Raw genomic sequence first — 23,385 nt, 5'->3', positions numbered from 1 at the left:
AAATAAATAAATAAATAAAAATAAAAAAACAATTTAACGGCTTATTAAAAAATATGAAAATAACTAAAAAAAATAAAATAATTAAAATAAAATAAAGAACAGTTTTATAAGCAATCTAAGCTGCCCAAAACATTTAATTTCATGAAGAACAAAAAATTGGAAAATGCTAATAATTGCTGAGAGAGCCTCATAATTGTCTGCTAGAGCTCAATTAGTTTGTTATTAAATCTTTTTCGTGGTTTTCATTTGTGCGTAATGTAAATTCTAATTATTTTCGTCAAAAAGTCTTTCAAAATATAATTTCATTCCTATATTTAAATTACAAGCAACTTTGATATCTGGATTGCGGACAAAAATACAGAAAAGTACAAAAAAAAAAAAAAAACTTTAGAGCATTTCACAACACTCACTTAGATAGGCTATATATCAAAGATGATAAAAAAAAGTGATTGATTATTAAAAATAATTTCATTGTTATAATGAACATTTCGATGGAATCCTATTACCATCAAGAAATCTGACAAACGTTTTCGTGGTTTTCCGTAGCTTGTATCGCAAAATTACTACTACATTAGCTTTTATAAGTATGCTTTTATTCTGGTACTTGAATATTAAGTTGCTTTGATTCCTGGGTTGTGTAAAAAAAATATTAATGTAAGAAGAGTGTTTCACAATATTCAGTAAGATGACAGATTGTTTTTCAAGGACGATGAAAAAAATTTTAGATTATAAAAAATAATTTCATTGCGATAATTAACATTCAGCTGGAAACCTATAACCATTCAACAATTTAAAAGACTTTTTCGTGGTTTTCCTTCGCATGTAACGCAAATTTGATTATTTTAATTTAATCTTCATTGAAATAAACTATTCTTATAACTTTCATGAACATGCTTGCATTCCGATACTTAAATTGTTAATTACTTTGATTTCTGAATTGAATTAAAGATAATAATGGCGTTTCGTTACATTCACAAAGATGATAAGCTTCACAAGGATGGAAAAAAAAAATGATTGGTTATTAAAAAATAATTTCTTTTAGATAATAAACATTTAGTTCGAATCCTATTCCCGATAAAAGCGATTAAAAAAAAATCTTTTCGTGGTTTTCCTTAGCGTGTAAAGCAAAATTTGATAATTTTAATTAAAATTGGTAATTTTTATAGCAATTATACTTCGATGCTTAAAATCCGACTTACTTTGATTTCCGGGTTGAGTTAATAAGAAGAGCTTTTTGTTCTGTTCAGAAAGATTCAACCCTATCTATTAAGGATAATAATAATAAAAAAATGGCTGTTTAAAAAAAATGTTTTCATTGAGATGATGATGAACATTTAGCTTGAATGCAATTATCACCAAGCAATTAAAAAAAGAAAAAAAAAACATTTTCGTGGTTTTCCTTTGCGTATAACGCAAAATGTGATTATTTTGATTTAATCTTAATTAAAATAAACTAATCTTTTAACTTTTATAAATATAATTTTACTCTGATGCTCGAATTGCATGTTATTTTATTTTATATACCAAATAAAAGCAATCTGAAAAACATTTTCGTTTGTTTTTCTTAGCGTGTAACGCAAAGTTTGATAATTTTAATTTCAATTTAATCTTGATTACAATTAATTATTTTTATAGCTTTCGTAAATATGGTTTTATTCCGATACGTAAATTGCGAGTTACTTTGATTTTCGGGTTGAGTTAGAAACTACAAAAATATGCAGAACATCTCGTTATATGAGGGTTACTCTGAAATTTTTGAGATACGCACAGACAAGAATTTTCAAAATAAAAATAACGGTTTAATTTCAAAATACAAAGTGTATTTTAACACGGCAGACGATTTTTTACTGACTTACTTCAACTTGTTTAGCGTAGAATAAATTTTAAACAGAAGAGAAAATGGAGTTGACGCGAGAACATTTTCGCTCTATGATTTTCTACGATTTTAAAGCAGGATTAAATCAAGAAGAATGCGTTCAGCGGTTGCAATTAGCATTTGGTGATGAATCTCCAGCTCGTGTTACTGTATTCAGATGGTTTAAAGAATTTAGCAGGGGTCGCAATTTTCTTCAGGATGAAGAACACACAGGAAGGCCAGTAATCCGGGATAATGTGTCTGCTATACTTTTTGTTGTTAATTAAAGTCGCACTAGAGCTGCACAATGGGCTATTGGCGACGGTCTGGGAAACATCCCGGAGGATGATCCGAAGACATGCCATCACAATTTTGATCCTCTGCGGAGGGGATGGCACCCCAGCTTCGGTAGCCCGACGACCTGCGCGTGAAGTCGGGCACTCTTCGGTAGCACAGTTTAACGAGGACCAATACCGCACACCCTCGGTTCCTACACAGACTGATCCAAGTGGTCACCCACCCGCACACTGACCGTTGCCAGTGATGCTTGACTTTGGTGATCTGCTGGGAACCGTGTCTTAACGATCAGTCCACTGCGGGACGTGTGTGCTATACGAAAAATGTTAAAGGATGATAATCGCTGTACCTATCAAGTTATACAGAAGGAACTTAACATTAGATCCGCAGCCATACACAAAATTAAACATGAAGAATTACATATGAAAAAAGTAGTTTGCCGTTGGGTTCTCCATAATCTAATTGAACACCAAAAAGAGGAGCATGTCAGAATCAGTAAAGAAACTCTTAAATTGCTAAATGATGGTGACCACAGCATCATTTCTGAAATTGTAATTGGTGATGAAACGTACATACCGTTTTTTGACGTTTTAACGCGTCAAGAAAGCAAAGTATGGGTCTTTGAAGATGATCCCACGAAGATGAAAAGACAACGCGCACTGAAAAAAAAGATGTATGCCGCTTTCTTCAGAAGTACGGGATTGGTCAAAGCCATCAAGTTGGAAGGACAGACAGTAACAGCAAACTGGTATACCGCTAAATGTCTTCCAGAAATTCTGCAAGAAGTGAATGTTAGGGGACTAATACTTCACCATGACAATGCATCTTCACATACAGCCGGATTAACAGTAGAGTTTCTTAAACAAAAACAAATTAAAGTGATAGAACATCCGCCGTATTCACCTGATTTAGCCATGTGTGAATTTTGGCTATTCCTTAATCTAAAAAAGAACTTACGTGGGCGTCGTTTTCCTTCAGAAGAAGAGATTGATGTGGCTATAAATACATTTTTTTCATCTATTCCAAGAAATGAATGGCTTGAGGCATTTAATCTGTGGAAAATTCGATTCCAAAAGTGCATTGATGCTGGAGGAGACTACTTTGAACACCTAAAATTTTGTAACTGCAACTTTAAAAACCTAGTTGTATCTCAAAAATTTCAGAGTGACCCTCGTATTCACAAAAAAGTCTCCCAAAGATGCTAAAAAATTATTTATCAAAAAAAAAAATTAATTACGATTACTGAGCTTTTAATTGGAATTAAGCAATCTGAAAGATATTTCCGTGGTTCCTCTTCTTTACTTGCAATCACGGACGTAGCTATAGCTTTTACAAGGGGGGGGGGTCGAGAATTTCCATTACATATATATATATATATATATATATGTGTGTGTGTGTGTGTGTGTAATATAAGTTACTAATATTTCAGTAATCATACAGGTGTGTAAAATATTTGTTTATTGCAAGGAAAACAATGATCAAAGAGTATAGAAAAATGTTAATTGCTTAAAGTAATAAATTTAATCTTTTGCGCCTTGTTGATAACTTATTTACAATTTCGTCGGAACTTTCTCGATGAAACTTTCGTTTCTTTCGCTCAATGAAACATGCAAAGCCAGGGATTCTTCAGCTTTTGTAAGGTGCAAACGAAATTTTTTTTCCACATATTTCTTAAAAAATTATTTTTCAAGGCAAGACGTATATAATAAGAAGTTCTATGCGATATTTGGAAATATGGATATTAAAAAAAACTCAAGTTAAGGGAGGGGGGGTCCGGACCCCATGGACACCCCCCTTATATACGCCCGTGCTTGCAATGCAAAATATGATTGTTTTCTTAAACTCTTATTCAAGCAAGGAAAAAAAAAACATTTATACAACTACTAACCACTCCAAAAACCAGAGTAAATGCTTTATAATAAAACTGATACGTCAAGAATTTGGAATTATGAAGAACTTGCCTGTATATTTTGATTCAATAAACTGGTCTATTTTCTGCTTCCCTTCTTACAATTTTTTCCTAAAGTGAAAAATGACTTGTTACTTCTTCTGACTCTTCTACATTACTGTTTGAAAATTTGACGGGTCATCAGGATGTCTTTTGTCAACATCTGAATAAAATTCGAGCAAATAGTATTGTAATTGTAATGGAGAAAATATCAAAATGATGAAAGGAACATGAACTTTTTATACAGTGTTAAAATTCAAAAACTTAAGTACTAGGGTTCCTATGATTTTATTATTTTACTAATAACTTATTCTAGTATGTTATATTGAAATATCTGATATATGTATACTGAAATATCTGATATATGTATATTGAAATATCTGATATATGTATATTGAAATATTTGATATATCTGGAGAAAAATTTTTTCTAACCAAATATTCTTTGAATCAGGAAAAGAAAAAAAAAAAAACTGTTGATTTTTTTAAAATATACTTGGCATTTGATCACAAACGCCTTAAAACTTTGTTCTCGATAAAAATAATTTCAAATTATTTTAATCCTTCATCTCTTATTAACCTCGTTATATCATGTTTTTGATCGAAGTTCGGCAGCGTGCTTGCTTTTTCTCTCCTAAATATTAATTTGATTTTGATCCCTACACACGTTTTTTATTTCATTTCTTATAATGATTCGTAAAATATATATTAACGGCCTGGATTAGAGAACTACAGAATTATCTTCTTCAAAAATGGCAATTATTTAATTTAAATTTGATCCTTTTGTGTGTGTGATCTCACTCAGTGTCAACCATATCCATAGAGTAATAAACTTATACTTAACTTATATAAAACTTATTTATAACTCTATGACCATATCGGTGTCACGTATCAATGACATCCGATAAAAATCTAACTCTCAATGCACTTATTAACTGAGGTGAAGGGATTAATTGAATGCTAAATAAAATAAGAGCCTTCTTTGATGATATTTTTTTTTAATTAGTGGTGAAATTCTCTAATAATTATGTTTAAAAAAATCGTTGCAAGAAAGGTTTGCAAGGATATTTTTTTTTCCAGACGCATGCGAGTTAATTCAAATCAAATAAATGCACTATATTTACTCTCTTTTTCTTTCTACAGGATTCCAACAAATTAAAGAGTAGATATATTTATCAAGGTATTCTGTAACAAAGTAATAACATAGTACAAAGGTACATATGTTTGTATTGATTTCTGTGAATATATATTTTTTTCTTCTGTATTTGCTTTCAGAATTTTAGCTGTATAATATTTAATAACCGAATTCTGCTGCGATAGTAATTTTTCTTAGGAAATTATTTTGTAAATGATTGATTCTTCATGAAGCACATTAAGAAGAGATTTGAAAAAAATAAATAATAAATATCATGCGTAAATGCTTTGGGGTTTTTTCCTTCCTTCTTTTTTCAAGAATGTGTTACGTTTTTTTTAATTTCCTTTATATGTATATATATATCACTCATCGCTACTCATTTAATTTAATTACATATAATTTAAAAACATATCTCAGTTTTTACATAAGCACGTGAAAATTTAATATTTCATGAACACCAGTTATTTGTTCTTCTAAGAATATAGTGTTTGTTTTGCTTGCTAATTTCAGATCCCCATTTGTAGAGCACCCTGTTGACATGAATGAAATATTGTAAAACTTATATAGAATATAACTGTATTCTATATAGTGATTAACTCTTCTTAACCTGAATTATTTTCTAGTTAGCTAACTCTAGCAGAGATGACTATGTGTCATTTTTTTTAGAATTAAACCTTTTTCAATTATAATGATTTTTTATATGGGCATTAAATGAAATAAATATGGATGTGGAGATATTCCTAGGATGTGGAGATATTCTAACTAAGTCTAATATTCTAACTAGTACTTATAAATAAATTCATTGCAATGAAACTCTACATAAAAGGCATTGTATGCTATTTTGAGATATTATTAAAATCTTTACCTGTATTTTTTACCTGAAAATCATCACGAAAGCTGGCATTTTTTTTCAACCTTAAGACACATTGGGGAATAAAATGAAACAAAACATTCTAAAATACTATTCGATGGCTCTGTTATATTGTAATAACAGAGCTAATCGTAAGGGTAGCAACAGAACAGGGGAAAACAGAATCATTTCTCTAGATCTCCATGATTCCATACAAAGATCAGGGTCAATCAGGAAGATTTTAAATCAGAGTTGTTCAATAATTATCAAAGCAAACTCGGAAAAAAATACCAAGTAGGTTTTTTTGTAGCATTTTATTATAACATATATAGTATATATATATACACTTAATAGAATACAAATCAAACATAATTAAATATAAAATTAAATGTAAATTATATATAAAATAATTTGTGGTTAATTGTTAGTAAGCATTTGTATATCATATAAAAATATTGATACTATATCAGTTAATTGGTAATGTTCATGAAAAATCATGGTAATTGTTAAGTTTTTAACACTTTAATTACAGCCTGGCGTAAATTTGATAAATAATAAAGCAAGCAGATTCCTCTAATTAGAAGATAATTAATTAGAAGATAACGATGACTGTACAAGGAATAGTACAGCTTACAAAAAAGCCACTTAAGTTAGAAAATTCCACTCGTGAAAAGATTCCTGAAAGTTGTAATAATCTGTAACAAAAAATTTAAAGTATTATTTCTATAAAGATAACTCTGAATCAATTTTCTTAACTAAATCAAATTAATATAGGGTTAATATAAAAAATACTGCTATATAATATATTAACTCTGTAAATAACCCAAGTATTATTAAATATATCTTTAAAACAAATTAAACTGTATACTAATTCAATATTTCCACTTCCTTCATAATGTTGATTTGGAGAACCCAGAATTTCCTGAAGAATCAAAACTGGATTTTCAACAAGCACTGACCTGGCTATCCTGATAATTCTCAGGTCAGAGTAGTTGAAAATTCAGTGGATGAAAGAGCCTTTTTTTTACATTTAAGGATGCATCACATTAACTGATGACCATAACAACCTGGAACATAACTATAAGCATTGCAACTGGATATACAAAACATGAAGAACAATTTGTGCTCTTTCAATTATTGAAATTAATGAACTCTTAATATTATTCTAAATTGTAATACTAGTTTAAAAATATTATTTACAGTAATAATGTTATCATAGCAGCAAACAAATAATAAAATATGTAAACAGAAAACTTTAACATGTGTAAGCTAATTTTTAAAACTAGTAATATAATAAAATGTAAAACAATTTTTTATGCCATTTGAACATATCCATGCAAAGAAAATTGATAACTTATTAATGGTAACTTTAAATTTAGGGTGTAATACATAAATTTAACCTTCAAAAGAGAGAAAAAAAATTGATTTCTTTCCAACCTTGTATTATTAAAGTATAACTTATTAGTATAACTTATTTATGTCCTTTCAAATAATATTCAATACACCAAGTAACTAATTTAAATATGCATATTTCCATACTATTATAACTATATCCAATATAATAATTAGGAGCACAGAAAATATAATGTAATGAAAAGATACCTAATTATAATGCAAGAGATCAAAATATGTACAAATAAAAAATATGTGGGAAGTACATACCAATTTTAGATTTACACACTGAGGCAGCAATAATAAATGACTAGCAAGTGAAATTGTCACACTAGCATAGGGGTGCACAACCTGCGAGCCGCGGGCCAAATGCGGCCCTTCGACTACTGAAGTGCGGCCCGCGAGAACTTCTAAATACAATAAAAAAATTTCAAAAAATGTGAATTTTTAATCGCACTTTTAAGTCCTCACGTTTTGACACATTCAATTTTAACAGATTCTATAGTAAATGTACATTTAACTCGCTTTCTTTAAGCTGGTTTTATCGTAAATATATATGATTTTTTTAAACAGTTATTTCCGCTTTTCTACGTGATTTCGAAAATCCCGAATTTTTATTACGACGCGAGTTCCAGATCGCAAATTTAAATAATCACCTTTTGTGCACTTTATTTGTGACGATTTCATCTTAAATCTAAGTGATTTTTTAACTAAGTGACATTTTATTCATCATTTTGATATTAATTGTAAGAATAAATATTGAAACGTTCTTTTTAAAAGCCAGTCCTTTTAATTGAGTGTTTTTCTATATTAAGTGGCTAAAAAAGGCATAGTTTTCATGTTTGAATTCTCTGGCTATAGTAGGGCAAGAACTCATTTTTTATGAATTGTATAAATTTTCCAAAAAAATATTCATTTGCTACTGGGAAGTGCATACAAATAAGTTAGATTTCTCTGAACGTTGACATATTTCATCACAAAAAATCATTTAATTAGAATTATTATCCAGAATTAACGATTTATCTCAAAGAGAAACTAAGTACAAGAAGTTCTGTTATGACTGTATCCAGGGACGTAGGTAAGGGATGGGTTTAGGGGGTCCAAACACCCCCATTGTGAGCGCCAAATTTTAATATTTTCTCAAACTACTCATTAAAAAGAAATAGTATAATTTTTTTTCTGCTTTTATTTGGTAAAAAATAACACTCAAAAAGTCATTTTATGACATCAATATAAACCTCTTCCTTGTTCAAAAATATAAACTATTTATTCTTCCCTCTCAAGGAAGCGACACTCTGGACGATACCCTGTGGTATACCTATAGAATTAGTTGATTCCTTTTGAAGATGAATCTCACTTCTTAACAGGGAAGCGCATACTTAACATTGACATATTTTTTTATTGATTTCTCTGAACATTGACATATTTCATCAAAAAAAATCATTTAATTAAAATTATTATCCAGAATCAACGAGTTTTCTCAAAAGAGAAACTAAGTACAAGAAGTTCTATTATGACTGTATGTATCTCTCATATAATTTAAACAAGGATGTCTCGTGATCTATAAAACCTGAATAATCTGGAAAAATGTTATTTTTAAATTTCTGAAAATTTAATTTCCTGAAAGGAGAAGATGGAATTTTTAATTATCTAGAGGAAAAGTGTTTATCTCTCTACAGTTATCTTTGTCCATTCTAATTGTAATCAAAATTTTTTTCTTTCTCTGGTTAATTTAGCATATAATAAGATAAATGTTTTTAGTGAAATTGGCTTATTTTCATATTCAGTTAAAAAAAAAGAGAGCATTTCAGTATTTTATGTTATTGAATGTACAATGCGTAAAATAAAAAGTGACCATTAAAAAAGACCACTTGATAACTATTGATCTAATGATCGGATCTTCACGTTCAAAGGAGTGGCCTGAAGCATGCTAATTAAATAGTGCTGACGATATTTTAAGTCAAGAAATCAGATTCAAAAAGGTACTTTCATAAGCATGTATTTTTTTTCGACAGATTGTGATTTGTGACCCTATAATGAGGAGGGGGATAAATAATTTATACCTTACAATTCATAAGTTTTTCGACTATTATTGAATAAAATAATGAAAGAAAAAAAATATTTATTAAAAGTTACATTTTGCATGGAATTTTTGGATAAACTAATTTTATGATTGTGTGCGCAAATTTTTCAGTTAGCTTAAAAAGTTCTCGAGATTTGGCGAAATACGCAAAAAGTAAAATTAACAGTAAAATATTTTCTCAAACTGAAACACTTAGATCATTGATTATACTTCACAAATATTTAATCAATAATCCTTATAAATGTAGTAATAGATAAAATTTCTTTACAAGAAATATTTTCTCAAACCAAAACTTCCAGATTATAATACTTTACAAAGATTTAAATTTATTCACTCAAATATATTAAATATAATCAATAGCCCTTTTAAATATACTAACAAATGAAATAAAAATGCGAAAAGTAAAGTTAATATAAGGGTTCAAAAATTTGGACAGCTCTCTTGATCAAACGATATTTCCCAGTTTTCGGCTATCCCTTTTATTAGGAGGACCGGAAAGTAAAGTGCATTAAATATTCTTTAGTCTTAAAAACCAATTAATTTTCTTCGATTCATTTTCGATCCGGCATTGAAAGGTTGTTGCTAACGAGGGTGAATACATTATTGATTAAAAATAAAATCTTGATAACAAATATCAAATGCACCGAAACGACATTACTTTCCGGCTTCCCTAATACTTTGGGAGACAAAAAATCCAAATTCGTCGAAAAGAAGGTATGCTTATTCAGAGAATGTACGGTTTTGTGTCTAAATTCGTATCGCCAGGACTAATTAATTAACATATTTGAAGTCACCTTTTCGAACTATTAAGATTGAGTTTTAGAATATGAAGATCCGATCATTAGATCAAAAGTTATTCAGGAGGGGTCGTTTCTTTTTTTTCTTTTTCGCGCACTGTATATAATAAAAATAAGAACATAATTAATGAGACATCACTATTTAAATACTTGTAAAAATAAAATAGTCAAATATTTAGCTTTATAATGTTCTTAATTTATTTTATGAAAGATACGTTAAAGCTAATTATAATTATTTAAATGCAAATATTAAATTTATATTTTAAATTTTCTTTTTTAGTATTAGTGGACAAAAAAAAAAGATTGATCTGGGTTGAACAAGTATTCTTAAAGTTTGGTTTAAATTTTTGTTTCTGGTTTTATACCGTTTAATATTTTATTAGCCAATGAAGAAAATACTGTGCTGAAAGTAATTTTGTGAAATTTTTGCATAAAAGTCTAGAAAGTCAGAGAAATTTAGCCAGAGAATAGCCTGATACCATTTCTTAACAAATTACAACATTTATTTTCATAAACAAGACGTTTGGAATGTCCAAAATATTTTATAATTTTGCCTTCTTAACAGCTTATCTATGAGGCATCATAACAGACAATTTTGGTGTAATTAAATTTTCTATTCTTCATTCTAAAGTTAATCTTAAGTAAAAAAATACTTCAATTTTTTTTTATTTTTTAAAATACATTTGTAAGATGCAAACGATACAAAAACGTACTTTTTCCAAATGAATATAATTTTTTTTATTGTCTTTTTGACCTCAGTCAAGATCTATAAATATACTATGATGGGAAATAAGATCAGGGTGAATAAGTTACGATAGAGATCGTGTACCTTTATGGTTTTTGCTTTTTTCGCCTTTAGTTGGAAATTAGTTGCTCGAATAAAAAAAGGTTAAAAAAACAAACAAAATTCTTCGGTTTTCTGTAAAACTCATTTTCTAGAATATCTCATACAAAAATTATTTTTTTTAAATAATTATTTTTTTGTTAATGATGAAACGCGAGTTTTAAGGCACATGCAAATTTTTATATTTATTTAAACTAAGTCTAATCTTTAACGACAAAATTTGAATTACATTGGTCAACAAGTTATTTCAATGCTAAAATAAATAAAAAAAAAAATATGATTTTCTGGGATTATTTCACCCATTTTGTTCCAGTTCAAATTTATGATCATTACTTAATTTAACAGTAAAAAATTATGCAAAGTTATTACTTTTTGCATGAAATTATAATTTTGGGGAAAAAATTATAAAAAGGTTTAAACATTTTTAGATTCCATTCGTGTCTTTGATTTTAACGATATAAATAGCGCAGAAAATAAAAAGCGGCATTAAGGGAGCTTTTCTGTCTAAATTATTAGAGACATATTTTTCAGATTTTTTTCTGCCAAAATCGGTGTATTTTTTTAAATTTATATCAGCTATTTTTAATATATTTTATTAAAGATAATTTAAGAACTCGAATTCCTGATTTGTTAAATTTTATAAATACAATTATAACTGAAACACTATTAAAAAAACCATTATACATTTCAAACTATATTGCATTAAAAATGTTTTATGGTAATACGTAATACAAGAAAAAGCATTGTGCAAATTTATAAGAAATTCAATAAAATTTATTATTAATTATAGAAAACCGGTTAAAATAAAGACATCACGAAATTAAATTCGCATGCTTTTTTTATTTTAAAATTACAAGCAAATTGTGTTAATCGATGCAATAATTTTTTAATTATTTTATTTAAATAATTTTATAATGAAAGAACATCCAAATCCATAAGCAAGAATACATTTTTATTAAACTCACAAGTAGTAAATAGTTAATATAAAATAAATCCTAAAAGCCATAAAGATCAAATCTTGGTATTTTTTTATTTGTATTAATTGATCAATAAATGTCGAGGGAGACTTTTTTTTTGCTTACTTTATTACCAATAAAATTGCAATTCTCAACTGCAAAAATTATAGAATTGCGCATTTCAATTTATTAAAGAATGTATTTAGTAATGAAAAAGCGTAAAACGAAATGCACTCATGAGCTTTCGAAAAAGTAATTTTTTTTATTTGTTAAACTCAAGATTTTAAAAAAAAAGCTGATAAAATTTTGCGGGTGCGAAAGATTTTTCTTCAGGGTGCATCATAACGACTGCTCTTAATATATGTTTTTATACTTCCTACGTGGACGAAAAGTATGCACATTAAATATTGAAAATTAATATTTAAGCTAGCCAAAACAAGCTGTTGAAATCTACGAAATAGCTATTGATTGAAGTGGTTGTACAAAATTTTAAAAATTCTTTTAGATGTTTTGTATACCCAATTGCCTCAATAAATATCCAAAATTAATTTAAGTCAAAAAATTAATTGACTCAAAAAGTGAAAATTGCACACATTAGTAGTCTGAAATTTATAACAGAGAGATTTATAACAAAGAATAGAGAAATTTATAACAAAGTTAAAACTCTACCTAAAACTAAATAACCATTACCGTGGAAGGTGTAACTGAAAACATTAAAAAACTGTTAGACTGTTTCTATAAACTGAGAGGAATAAAAGATCTTTAGTTCCGAAACGTCTACAACCTCGCAAGTTTTACCAGACAATCAAACTGGTTATGATATTCTTCAATACCGCCTTCTATATTAGTGATTCGTCAGATTTAAAAATCGTTTTCTTAATTTATTTAATTATTTTATTTTATTTTTTCATTTCTTGCTTTTTTTCATTTTTGACAAGGATTTCTTGATACATGTATTCAGGTCCGTGATTATGGATTTCCTTGTATTGATTCCTTTAGAAAATTTACCCTTTAATTATAAAATTTTTACTTCTTAATTCTCCTTACGTCAGGCGCCGCATGAGGCCACAAATTTGGTGTTCTATCCCTGCTAGTCAAGAACCACTTCCCTTGCTTTCTCTACTTTCGACTGGCCTCTTTTCTATTTTCCATCCGGCCCCATGTCAAAGTTGTTTTAATTGCTTCTTTTAGGGACATTCTTAGAATCCAGGACCATCGTTTTTTCATGTCTTTTGTAATGTGTTTAGTTCTTTGTTTTATAATAGAGTTCGCTGTTTGTGATTTTATTTAGTCAGTATATCTTTAAAATTCGTCAGAAGCCTTTAGTTACAAAAGTATCGCGTTTTCATTCTTGTTGGTTTTCGAGTTTCCAAGACTCGCTGTCATATAAGAGATTTACACAGATTTAACTGTTGTATTAAAAATTTGTAACTTGAGTTTAGTATAAAAGTATATAAGCTAGACAATTTCAATATTCATATTAAATTTTTTATCCGCATAGTTATTAATATTTGTGTTTTACTATGTAAGTTAAAAAAAAGTATTTTATGGAAGTTGAGCAAAATTTATTGCTATACTGTACGACCTTTTCTCGATTCGTCACTTTTTTTTTGCTTGCTAGAATAGAGTGAGAAAACTTTATTTATTTATTTTTTCGTGACTTTATTTACTTTAAAGTATGTTTAGGATGAAATTGGTTTTTCTTTCTGTTTGATTTTTCATTTTACTGTGAGTAAATAGACAACGTCGATTCTAAGAAGGCGGCATTTATTATATATTTTTCTTAAAAAAACAGGATTGACCCTTTCATTTTCTTCTGATTTGTATAAACTTAATCGAATAGTTTTTTAAAAATAATAATACTCTGATTCCTTTATCAAAAGTTGTATTTGTGATGGTTTGGCATTTTCAGACTTTGCTTATGAATTGCCGAGCTAATAAAAACATGAGTTTATGAATTTTTTGTTGAAATATGTGACGTGTTAAGAAATATGTGAAATGTCAAATGTTTAGAGATATTTTTGATAAACTCTTAAATGTATGCAAAAATGTACTCTTAAATGCATAAATGTATTTTTACAGTTTCAGCAAACTGTGCAAGCTACATGCAGATTAAAATAGAGATTAATTTTGAAATTAAACAGTTATTAACTATTAAATACTTTCCCTGAAAATATGCTTTGTATGTAGTTTGAACTCTTTCCCTATTTCATTGCTATATTTTAGATTTGTCAGGGGTCATATTTTTATTATTACATAAAAATAGCTAATAATGTGATATGATTAGGTGCTAAAACTGATTAGAATAGGTCGGTTCTCCGACACGGAGCTTTTGGAGCCCGCTCCATACTGTTCTGACAATGTCGTTCGAAACAAACTGAAAAATTTAATCGGTTTTCAACCGAAGAGAAGAGTTGAGATATTCTGTCCTTTTCTCTTTGTTATAAATAAACGATTTTGTGTAGAATTCAATTTCTTTGAAAACAAACTTTTAATTTTAATACAAAATACTTTCCAACGCTGAACTGACAGTGTTTTTTTTGTCACTTTTTCATCAAAATAAAAACTTTTTTAATATATACATTTAGAAATTGAGAATTTTATTGGTGCATTTTAAGCAGACCGATCAAACCGCATTCAGTAAGAATGTTCCCTAAGTTTGAAAAATCGTGTAAAAATTTTGTTTTTTAAACGGAATATTTTCTTTATTAAGATTTTAAAATTTTTATTGTAGTTTATTTTTCTGAAAGAAATATCTAAAACAGTAATTAAAGTGAAAATCACAAATTGAACCAATCAAAAAATCAGACGATAAATTCTCATCAAACGATAAATTCTCAAAAGTTGAAGAAATTTGGTATGAGTTCCAAAAGCTTCGTGTCGTGGAACAGACCCAATGTAAGAATTTATTTCAGCTAATTCCGCCAGGCATCGTAATTAATTTCGCTTTCTCTCACGTATAGAAATGGAGTTGAAATCATGCAGACATCAGAAAGTGAAGTAAAATTTTAAAAATAATTATACATTAATTTATATAAATATTTATATCACTTCCTCTAATTAAAAGAACCCACAATTTTTTCCAATGAAGGCAGACTATATGGGGATACATCAATAGTCTCTACTCTATGCAATTTTTTATTTAAATTTCTTTTTGTCTAAACAATCGAGGTTTCCTCAAAGCACTTTTTCAATATGCTAGTAACTATTCAAATTATAATAGAATAGTAAATACTACTTTTTATTATATGAGCATCATATAATTCAATGCTTATATTTTACAGCAGCTATAATGAAATTAAAAGGGCAAAAATAATTTACATGAAACGGAAGATACTTGATAATGGTAGTTTCAGATTCACTCAGAGTTAATTAAATAGTTGGATCACGAATAAAATATGCTTTCTTTAAAATTAAATCACACAAACTCAATCAAGCGATTAAGCTTCTTGGAAAAAATATGAAGTATTTTAATATACTTAAAGGACGCAAAGAGATTTATTCATTTATTTTTTCCATCTTCAAAAATTTAATTAAATGTCGGTATGATTTAAATACAGCACAGAAAAAAATATTTCTTTTCCCCTTTGGCAAGTTTATTTGATGCTCATTTGTTATATACTTCTTGAAGATCAATAAAAAACAAACAAATTTTTATCATTTATAACAAAAACTGTAAATGGTGTGATGGAATTACGATCTTGTCATGTAATCTTCCTTGTAATATTTGTCTCTCGATATATATATATATATATATATATATATATATATATATATATATATATATATATATATATATATATATATATATATATATATATATATATATATATATATATATATATATATATATATATATATATATATATAAAAGCTAAAATATTGGGAAAATATGGAAAATAATAAAAAATAATGACAAGAGAAGAAAATTATTAAAAATAATTTTTCAAAAGTATTTAAAAAAATATAATTTTTGATATCTTAAAAAAAGACAAAAAAAAAGAAAAATTAAAAATCCGGAAAACAAAACAAAGAAAAGATATAGTCTCTTCATCAGCCCACACGATTATATCTGCAAAAAGGAGTGCTTTCTAATATTGTATTAATATAGCCAAAGAAAAAATATATCAATACAATAGTGTGAGGAGCACTCAAAAATTGAAACGAAATTAGAACACATTAAGTAAAAAATATATACGAAAAAACAAACAAATATATCAAGCAAAAAACAGAAAATAAAATGAATATATAAATAATAAAACTTATTAATTTTCTTCGTTTTTTCTCTTTGTTTTTATTGTGCTATGTTGTAGTGATCATATTTAAAGCAGCTTTAGCGCTTGATATTATCTACTATTAACTTACTTTCGTTTTCTTTTTGTTTCCGTTTTTATTGTGCTGTATATATATATATATATATATATATATATATATATATATATATATATATATATATATGTTATCTTATTAGTAATGTTTGTTTCTTGAATTTAGGTTATAGTATACATATTTACTACTTTTTCTTCATTGTTTCTTCAAATTCCACAAGAGAAGTATTGGCTTCTTTATAGACTGCAGTATTTTTCAAAAAATACAGAACACACACTCCCCCCACCCCCAAAAAAATACAAACGTAAAATAACCTATTTAAAAAATTCAGATTATTTGATTTTACTCTGTTGTTTGAATTTTTTTTAACAGTATGTGTAATTCCTTATAAATAAAAATTTTGAAAAATGCTAGCCAGATGAGTTATTAAATAATAAAAAGATAATTGAAAAACTTTGGCAAACTTCACAAGGAAATACAAAACTGCAATTTAGTATAACACTTTCGAACAAAACTGCAATTTAGTATTATAATAAAGTTGAAAAAAAGGAGGACTAAATCCTCACACCACATCTCTATTTTAACTGAAGCTTGAAAGTTACAATAAATTTAGAAAAAATTCCATAAATTTTCATCATAAAACCAAAATTGTTTGGATTTTTTTAAAAAAACTTATCATTTAAAATGGGTTCATGCTCTTTGAAGTTAAGTTATCATCCTCGAATTCCTAGTTGTGCTAAAAATGTGGCTAATTAGTAATATTACAAATGAGCTCTTTAGAAACCAAATTAACAAACTTGCAACGAAAAACCAACATTGTTTGACATCAAATTTTGTCTACGTTATTGTTTAAAATCACGCCAAAAATTCTTTAATACTAATTTAAATTATGAAATAACTTCTCAGATTCTTAGCTTTGAGTGAAAAATCAGAAAATTTAATAAAATTTCAACCTTTCAAGAGAAAATTTAGAAATTAATTTAACAATTAATTTTGCATCACCGAATCTACATTTTTTGGAGCTCAACTAGTTTTCAAGGATCATTCTTTACAGTTGCTCAATACAAAAACGTAATTCTGTAATTGAAATCATATAATAAAAATTTTAAGTTGATTTAAAACTATGTTTCATTCGAATTTGAAAGCTTTAGGTGAAAATAAGACTGAACTTTAAGTTTACAAGGGGCACTTTAGAAATTAATCTAATAAATAAGGTGAAACCAACATTTTTGAGCATATTTAATTTTTTTAAAAAGAGTCATTGTTTAAAATAGGGATAATACTTAGAAGTTTAGTTGTAACATTTTATAATAATGGCAATTTGATATATTTTGTTTTAGGGAGAAGTTATTTAACTCTACTTCTCGAGAAATTTAGAGAAAGTAGATTTTAATATTGTCAAAACTAATCAATCAACACATTTAAAACCAATCCTTCAAACCTTTAAGATTATGTTTTGTGCTTGAAAATCTGATAATTACATCAAACGTTATTGAGGTGTTTACTTTTTTTTTTCTGAGTTGATGAATTTAAAAAAGTCTTATTTTTAAAAATTTGAACTCTCACAAACTATTCAATTCGTAAACTATTACGTATTTTGCCATTTCAACTTTTGTATTTTGTCATTTTAAATTCAAAATGATGTAAAAATTTGAATATTTTGCAATTCAAATCTTTAATAAATATTTTAAAACGTTCTATTATTAAATATTTTAATAAAAGAGAATCAATAATTATTAGAATTTAATTTTTAAATGGATCTAAGCTTTGCATAAAAGAATTTTATAACTGTTTGCAAATGTTTTTCGATTCGCTTTAAAAGTTATCGAGATGTAGCGAAATATGCAAAACGTGGAATTAAGGGACTTAAGTTTACGACTGCTTTCCTGTTTAACCAGTCGGACCATAAGTTCCAGATTTTGGTACCCTCATATTTAGAGGGTCAAGAATTCCAATCCATCGAAACGAAGATTTGTTTATTCAGAGACAGCATTTTTATGCCTGATTTTGTAACTTAAAATATCGTCTGCATTAGCATATTTAAGAACGAACCATTAAGATTATTATCGAACCATTAAGGGCAAACCATTAAGATCCGTTTATTAGATCAAAAGTTATTTACTGTGTTCGGTTTTTTTTAAAAATTTTGCGTACTACCCGATAATTTTTTAACATATAACGAACACTTTTGTGCCTGGGTATTAATGGGTTTTGGTTACAGCAAATTCAAACGATATTACGATTAAAAAGTTCCAAAATTTCTCGCAGAATAAATGACAAAATGGATAGTTGTAAAAGAAATTTCCTAAAATTTTGTATTAGATTTTACAAACTTCTTAAATTTAAATTATTTTATTCTTACTATATATTTATATATTTTAAAACTTCCTCTCAAGGTCTCAAGTATAGCTTTTCAAGTTAAAAAAGTAATTGAAAGTACGTTTCGATTTTCAAATAAGACAAAAGATCAATTTTCCGGACCAACAGAACCTTTTCTTTTGCTTAAAATACAAAAATAAAAGGGTAAGAACATCCATTTAAGGAAATGCCCGAAATATTTTTTCCTTGGGTTACGATGGGGGATATAGATTTTCTAACCAACATGATAAAAAAAAATCTTTCAATGTGAAATCGAGACAAGTAGAGTTTGCGGCAGTCTACGACATCGATTTTCTATTGATTTCACTGTCAGATTATCTATGGTATTATTATTACCATTGGTTAGGCTGAAGTTTGAAACTGAGTGTTTTTAAAAGTGCTCTAGAGAAAAAAAAAGAAAAGATTTTCAATTAAAAGTACTTTTATCTTTTACGGCAGGGCAGGATATCAAAACTTTGACTTCGAGTGGTTTTCATCAGGAAGTCAAAAGGAATTTTTCGATACTTTTTAAAAAATGTTATTAGATATTTTTTAAATATTTATCATTTTCATCGTGCTTTGTCTTTTCGTTTAATTTTAAAACAATGCACAAATTATCTAAGATAATATTTTTCGAACGGAATATTAAATAAATAATTTTTCCCTTACTTACTAACTAAGGCTAACGTTAAGCGAATGAGTATGAATAATATTTTTTATTGCTTCATTTATGCTCGATTTCTTTTTAATTAATATTATTGTAATTATTTCCCTGTTTATCATAAAAGATAATTATCATCTTCTTATTGTTTCATTCTTTCTCATTGGACCCATCCAGATATCCTTGGTTGCCATCAGCAAAAATAAATAAATACAATTTTTATTTACCCCTTTCCTAACTGTATTTTCCAGCATTATACATGTGTCATCCCTTCTTAATATTATTTTCTGTTATTATTACGCTTTTGATTTTTTTCTATTGTATAAAGGCTAAGAACTAAAAGTGTTGTTCCTCTATCTATGAAACGATAATTATCATAAACATATAATTATTCATAGCATAAAAATATAATTCTCTTCTGACCGTTTTATGCATTATCATTGGACAGATCAGCAACAAATTAATTGAGCAAACTTTCTTTTAATTTTAATGCAATAATCTAGAGAGTGAGAGAGATCATTTATATGTAATGAATATGTAATGAAATTCAAGGAATTTTAATTACAAGCATCAATCATAAATTCAGTTGAATTCTCTTATAATAAGTATGTAATCATTTATAACAAGTTTGTAATTGTTTATACCGAACCGAGTTAGCACTTGCTTATACCGACGAGAATAACTAGAAAATATTTGCTTTTTATTGTTATTTTTTTTCAATGATTGTATTAACGTTCAAGATTTCTTCACCCAAACTTATTAATTTCAAAAGTAGTTAGCAATTTCTCGCCTAATTCCACGTCTTCAGATATGGTTAGCAGTAGTTAAATTATTCCTATTTCATCACAGTCAGATTATGCGTTTTGCAAACATCTATGCAGGCGCAAAAGCAACATGAACTCTAGAACCTATTCAATGGTTTGTATACCGAAACTTTCTCCTGGTTATTGCTAGTGTTTAGCTCATGGATCACCTTGAATAACTTTTGACCTAGTCATCTGATCTTCACGTTCTTGCACCCAATTTTAAAGGCTCGAATGGTATTCAAATATGCTAATTCTTTAAAGCCAATGACATTTTAAGTTACAAATTAGGAATTTTGACCCCCAAAGTTTAATGGGCAGCTGCAATCTGGGGAATATGGTAGCAATAGTTAGGTCAAGAGAGCGGTTTAAAGTTTGGACCCCTTAATACTTTTACTTTTTGCGTATTTCGCTCTCTCGCTATATAATAACTCAATTATTTATACAAATTGAAAACTTTCGTACATAATTATAAAATTTGTTTATCCAAAAATTAATTCCATGCGAAAGATAACTTTTAGTGAATATTTATTATTTTATTTAATAATATTTGTAAAGATTTTGAATTGTGAAGTATACAATTTTTTACAATATTTTTAGGAATAGGGCCGGGATAGCCTGGTCGGTAGGGGGCTGGGCCCATATCCAAGAGGTCGTGGGTTCGATCCTCGCCGGCCGAAGACTCCCCGTGTAGTAAATGGTGACTGATGCACGTTAAATCTGTCGAGTCTCAAAGTCCTCCATGTTCCCACAACAAATCAATACCTCTGGGGGTACTGATCCGGGAGTTTCCTTGTCTTCTGGATTGGTTCAAAATTACAAGGCTACGGAGTTTAACGTAAGTAGTCGTAAACCCATGAAATTGGGTCGGCTGTTCAACGACGGTTATAAAATAAAATATTTTTAGGAATGTAATTTTACATGACAAAATACAAAATTTTAGCTAAATCTGTCGAATAGTTCCTGAGAAATGGAATTTAAAAAATGTCAGATGCTTAAAATTTCAACTGAAAAGGACATTTTTAAACAATATAAAAGGAATAAAATTTTCACGTACGCGTCCAGTATTTTTTTCTCAATAAATAATTTCTAAGACGTTTGTTGAATTCAAGTTATGCTGGTAATATCCGAGTTCTATAAATGTTTTATAACTTGAAACCGTTAAAACCGTCTTCGTTAAAGCTGCGATTATACTAGATCAGGACTTTCAGCTGAGAGTGCTTAGGTGGTAAAGAGATGGCATCAGAATTAGGCGAAATAGGTTCGAATCCAGCTGGTATAGCTGGTTGAATAGAATAATGCTCTTTATTCGCACCAATCACACTGTTGTAAAACATCTTCAGTGTTATACGGATCAGGAGTTAGATCTCCCTTGCTGCCGATGTTCGTTAACGCTATAGCTGATTAGTTCCATCAAAAAGTTCTCCATAAAATTGTGCCAATGTTCGATTAAAAAGTTTCCTAATCTTCCGAAATTGGATTCTAAGTTTATGGCTCTGTTGCTTAAAGCCAGTTATTAAGTAAAATAAAAACCAGTGCTCGTAATAAACGCTGCTCGTAATAAATTATGTTCTTTAAAACTAGATAATCTCTGAACAGTAGGAATTTTGTGTATTAGTTATCACAATAATAAAAGTGGTTGATGCATTGAATAGTTAGGCACACTTATGAATTATTCATGAAATAGATCTCGGAATATTTAAGTGAGATAGATGGTAAGTGATTAAACTTTTTTTAGGGAAAAATACAGGAATATGATTAGAGTTCTTGAATAAATGAGGATTTATTACTGTTTTCTAAATGTTGATCACGTTTGAGTTTCAGTTAAGTAAAGTTCAGAAACTTTTATGTCAGATTTTTTTAAAATTCTTGAAATAATCGCATGGAATCTAAATTATCTTCTTTATCCAAATCGGAGGATAAGTTAAGCTTGCATATAGTGATAAATCGAAATATATTTTACTTACTTCTTAGTTTTTCTATGATAGTGCAGAATAGAAAAACTTTTATATTCAGATTTAAATAAGGAAGTAAAATTAACTATATGCTTGTTTAGATGCTAATAGATAGTTGTTTCTTTATTTTTTTATCTTTTTAAAGTTTTGATTTAAAATTGAGAGTGAAAAAGTAGCAAGAGTTAACTCTAAGAAATAAAATATTATGATAGATAATTGGGATAATTTCCCACTTAACAATATCATGTCTCAAACTATTCTTAAAATTAGAGTGAGAAAATATTCAAGTAATTAAACTTTCTGATATATATGTGATAATTTCCCGCTTAGCAATATCATGTCTCAAACTATTTTTAAAATTAAGAGTGAGAAAATATTCAAGTAATTAAACTTTCTGATATATATTTGGCATAATTTTCCGCTTAGCAATATCATGTCTCAAACTATTTTTATAATTAAGAGTGAGAAAATATTCAAGTAAGGAAATTTTCTGATGTATATTTGGGATAATTTCCCTCTTAACAATATCATGTCTCAAACTGTTTTTAAAATTAAGAGTGAGAAAATATTCAAGTAATTAAATTTTCTGATATATATTTGGGATAATTTCCCATTTAAGAATATTGGAATAATTTCCCATTTAACAGTATCAAGCCTTTAAATATTTTAAAAACTAAGAGTGAGAAAATTGTGAAAGTGATAAATATTGTGATAAATATGGGATAAATATTGTGATAAATATTTGAGATAATTGTCAAATATTCTGATAAATATTTGAGATAATTGTCAAATATTCTGATAAATATTTGAGATAATTGTCAAATATTCTGATAAATATTTCAGTAATTTTCCACTTAACAATACCATATTATTATATATTTCTAAAATTAAAAGTGGGAAAATGAAGTGTGTTTTAAGTGAGCAAAATTTGAATGTTATGTATAACAAAAATCTCATAGGAAATATGACTTACCAATTATAAGTAATTTGCTAGATTTTATATTAAGAGAAAAAGTTGGTGGTTTATAATAATGAAAACCAATATGAAAAATGTTATCCTTATATGAAAAATGTTCTCCTCAAAAAAGTTTGATGTTTTCCAGTTAAATGTAATGCTAATTTT

At 27.8% G+C, this 23,385-nt stretch overlaps 1 protein-coding gene across 1 annotated transcript; it reads left to right on the top strand.

The window, feature by feature from the left end:
- The first annotated feature begins 2,475 nt into the window (after window positions 1–2,475).
- On the top strand, window positions 2,476–3,357 carry LOC139426367 (histone-lysine N-methyltransferase SETMAR-like). The gene has a single exon (XM_071185123.2). It carries the CDS (start codon window positions 2,476–2,478, stop codon window positions 3,355–3,357), a length of 882 nt encoding a protein of 293 aa, XP_071041224.2.
- The last annotated feature ends 20,028 nt before the right edge of the window (window positions 3,358–23,385 follow it).

Source organism: Parasteatoda tepidariorum, chromosome 6 (genome assembly GCF_982258835.1).
Source record: "Parasteatoda tepidariorum strain Cologne lab strain chromosome 6, Ptep-v5.0, whole genome shotgun sequence".
NCBI lineage: Eukaryota > Metazoa > Arthropoda > Arachnida > Araneae > Theridiidae > Parasteatoda > Parasteatoda tepidariorum.
The sequence above is the reverse complement of the archived record's forward strand: the minus strand, read 5'-3'. Positions and strand labels throughout refer to the sequence as shown.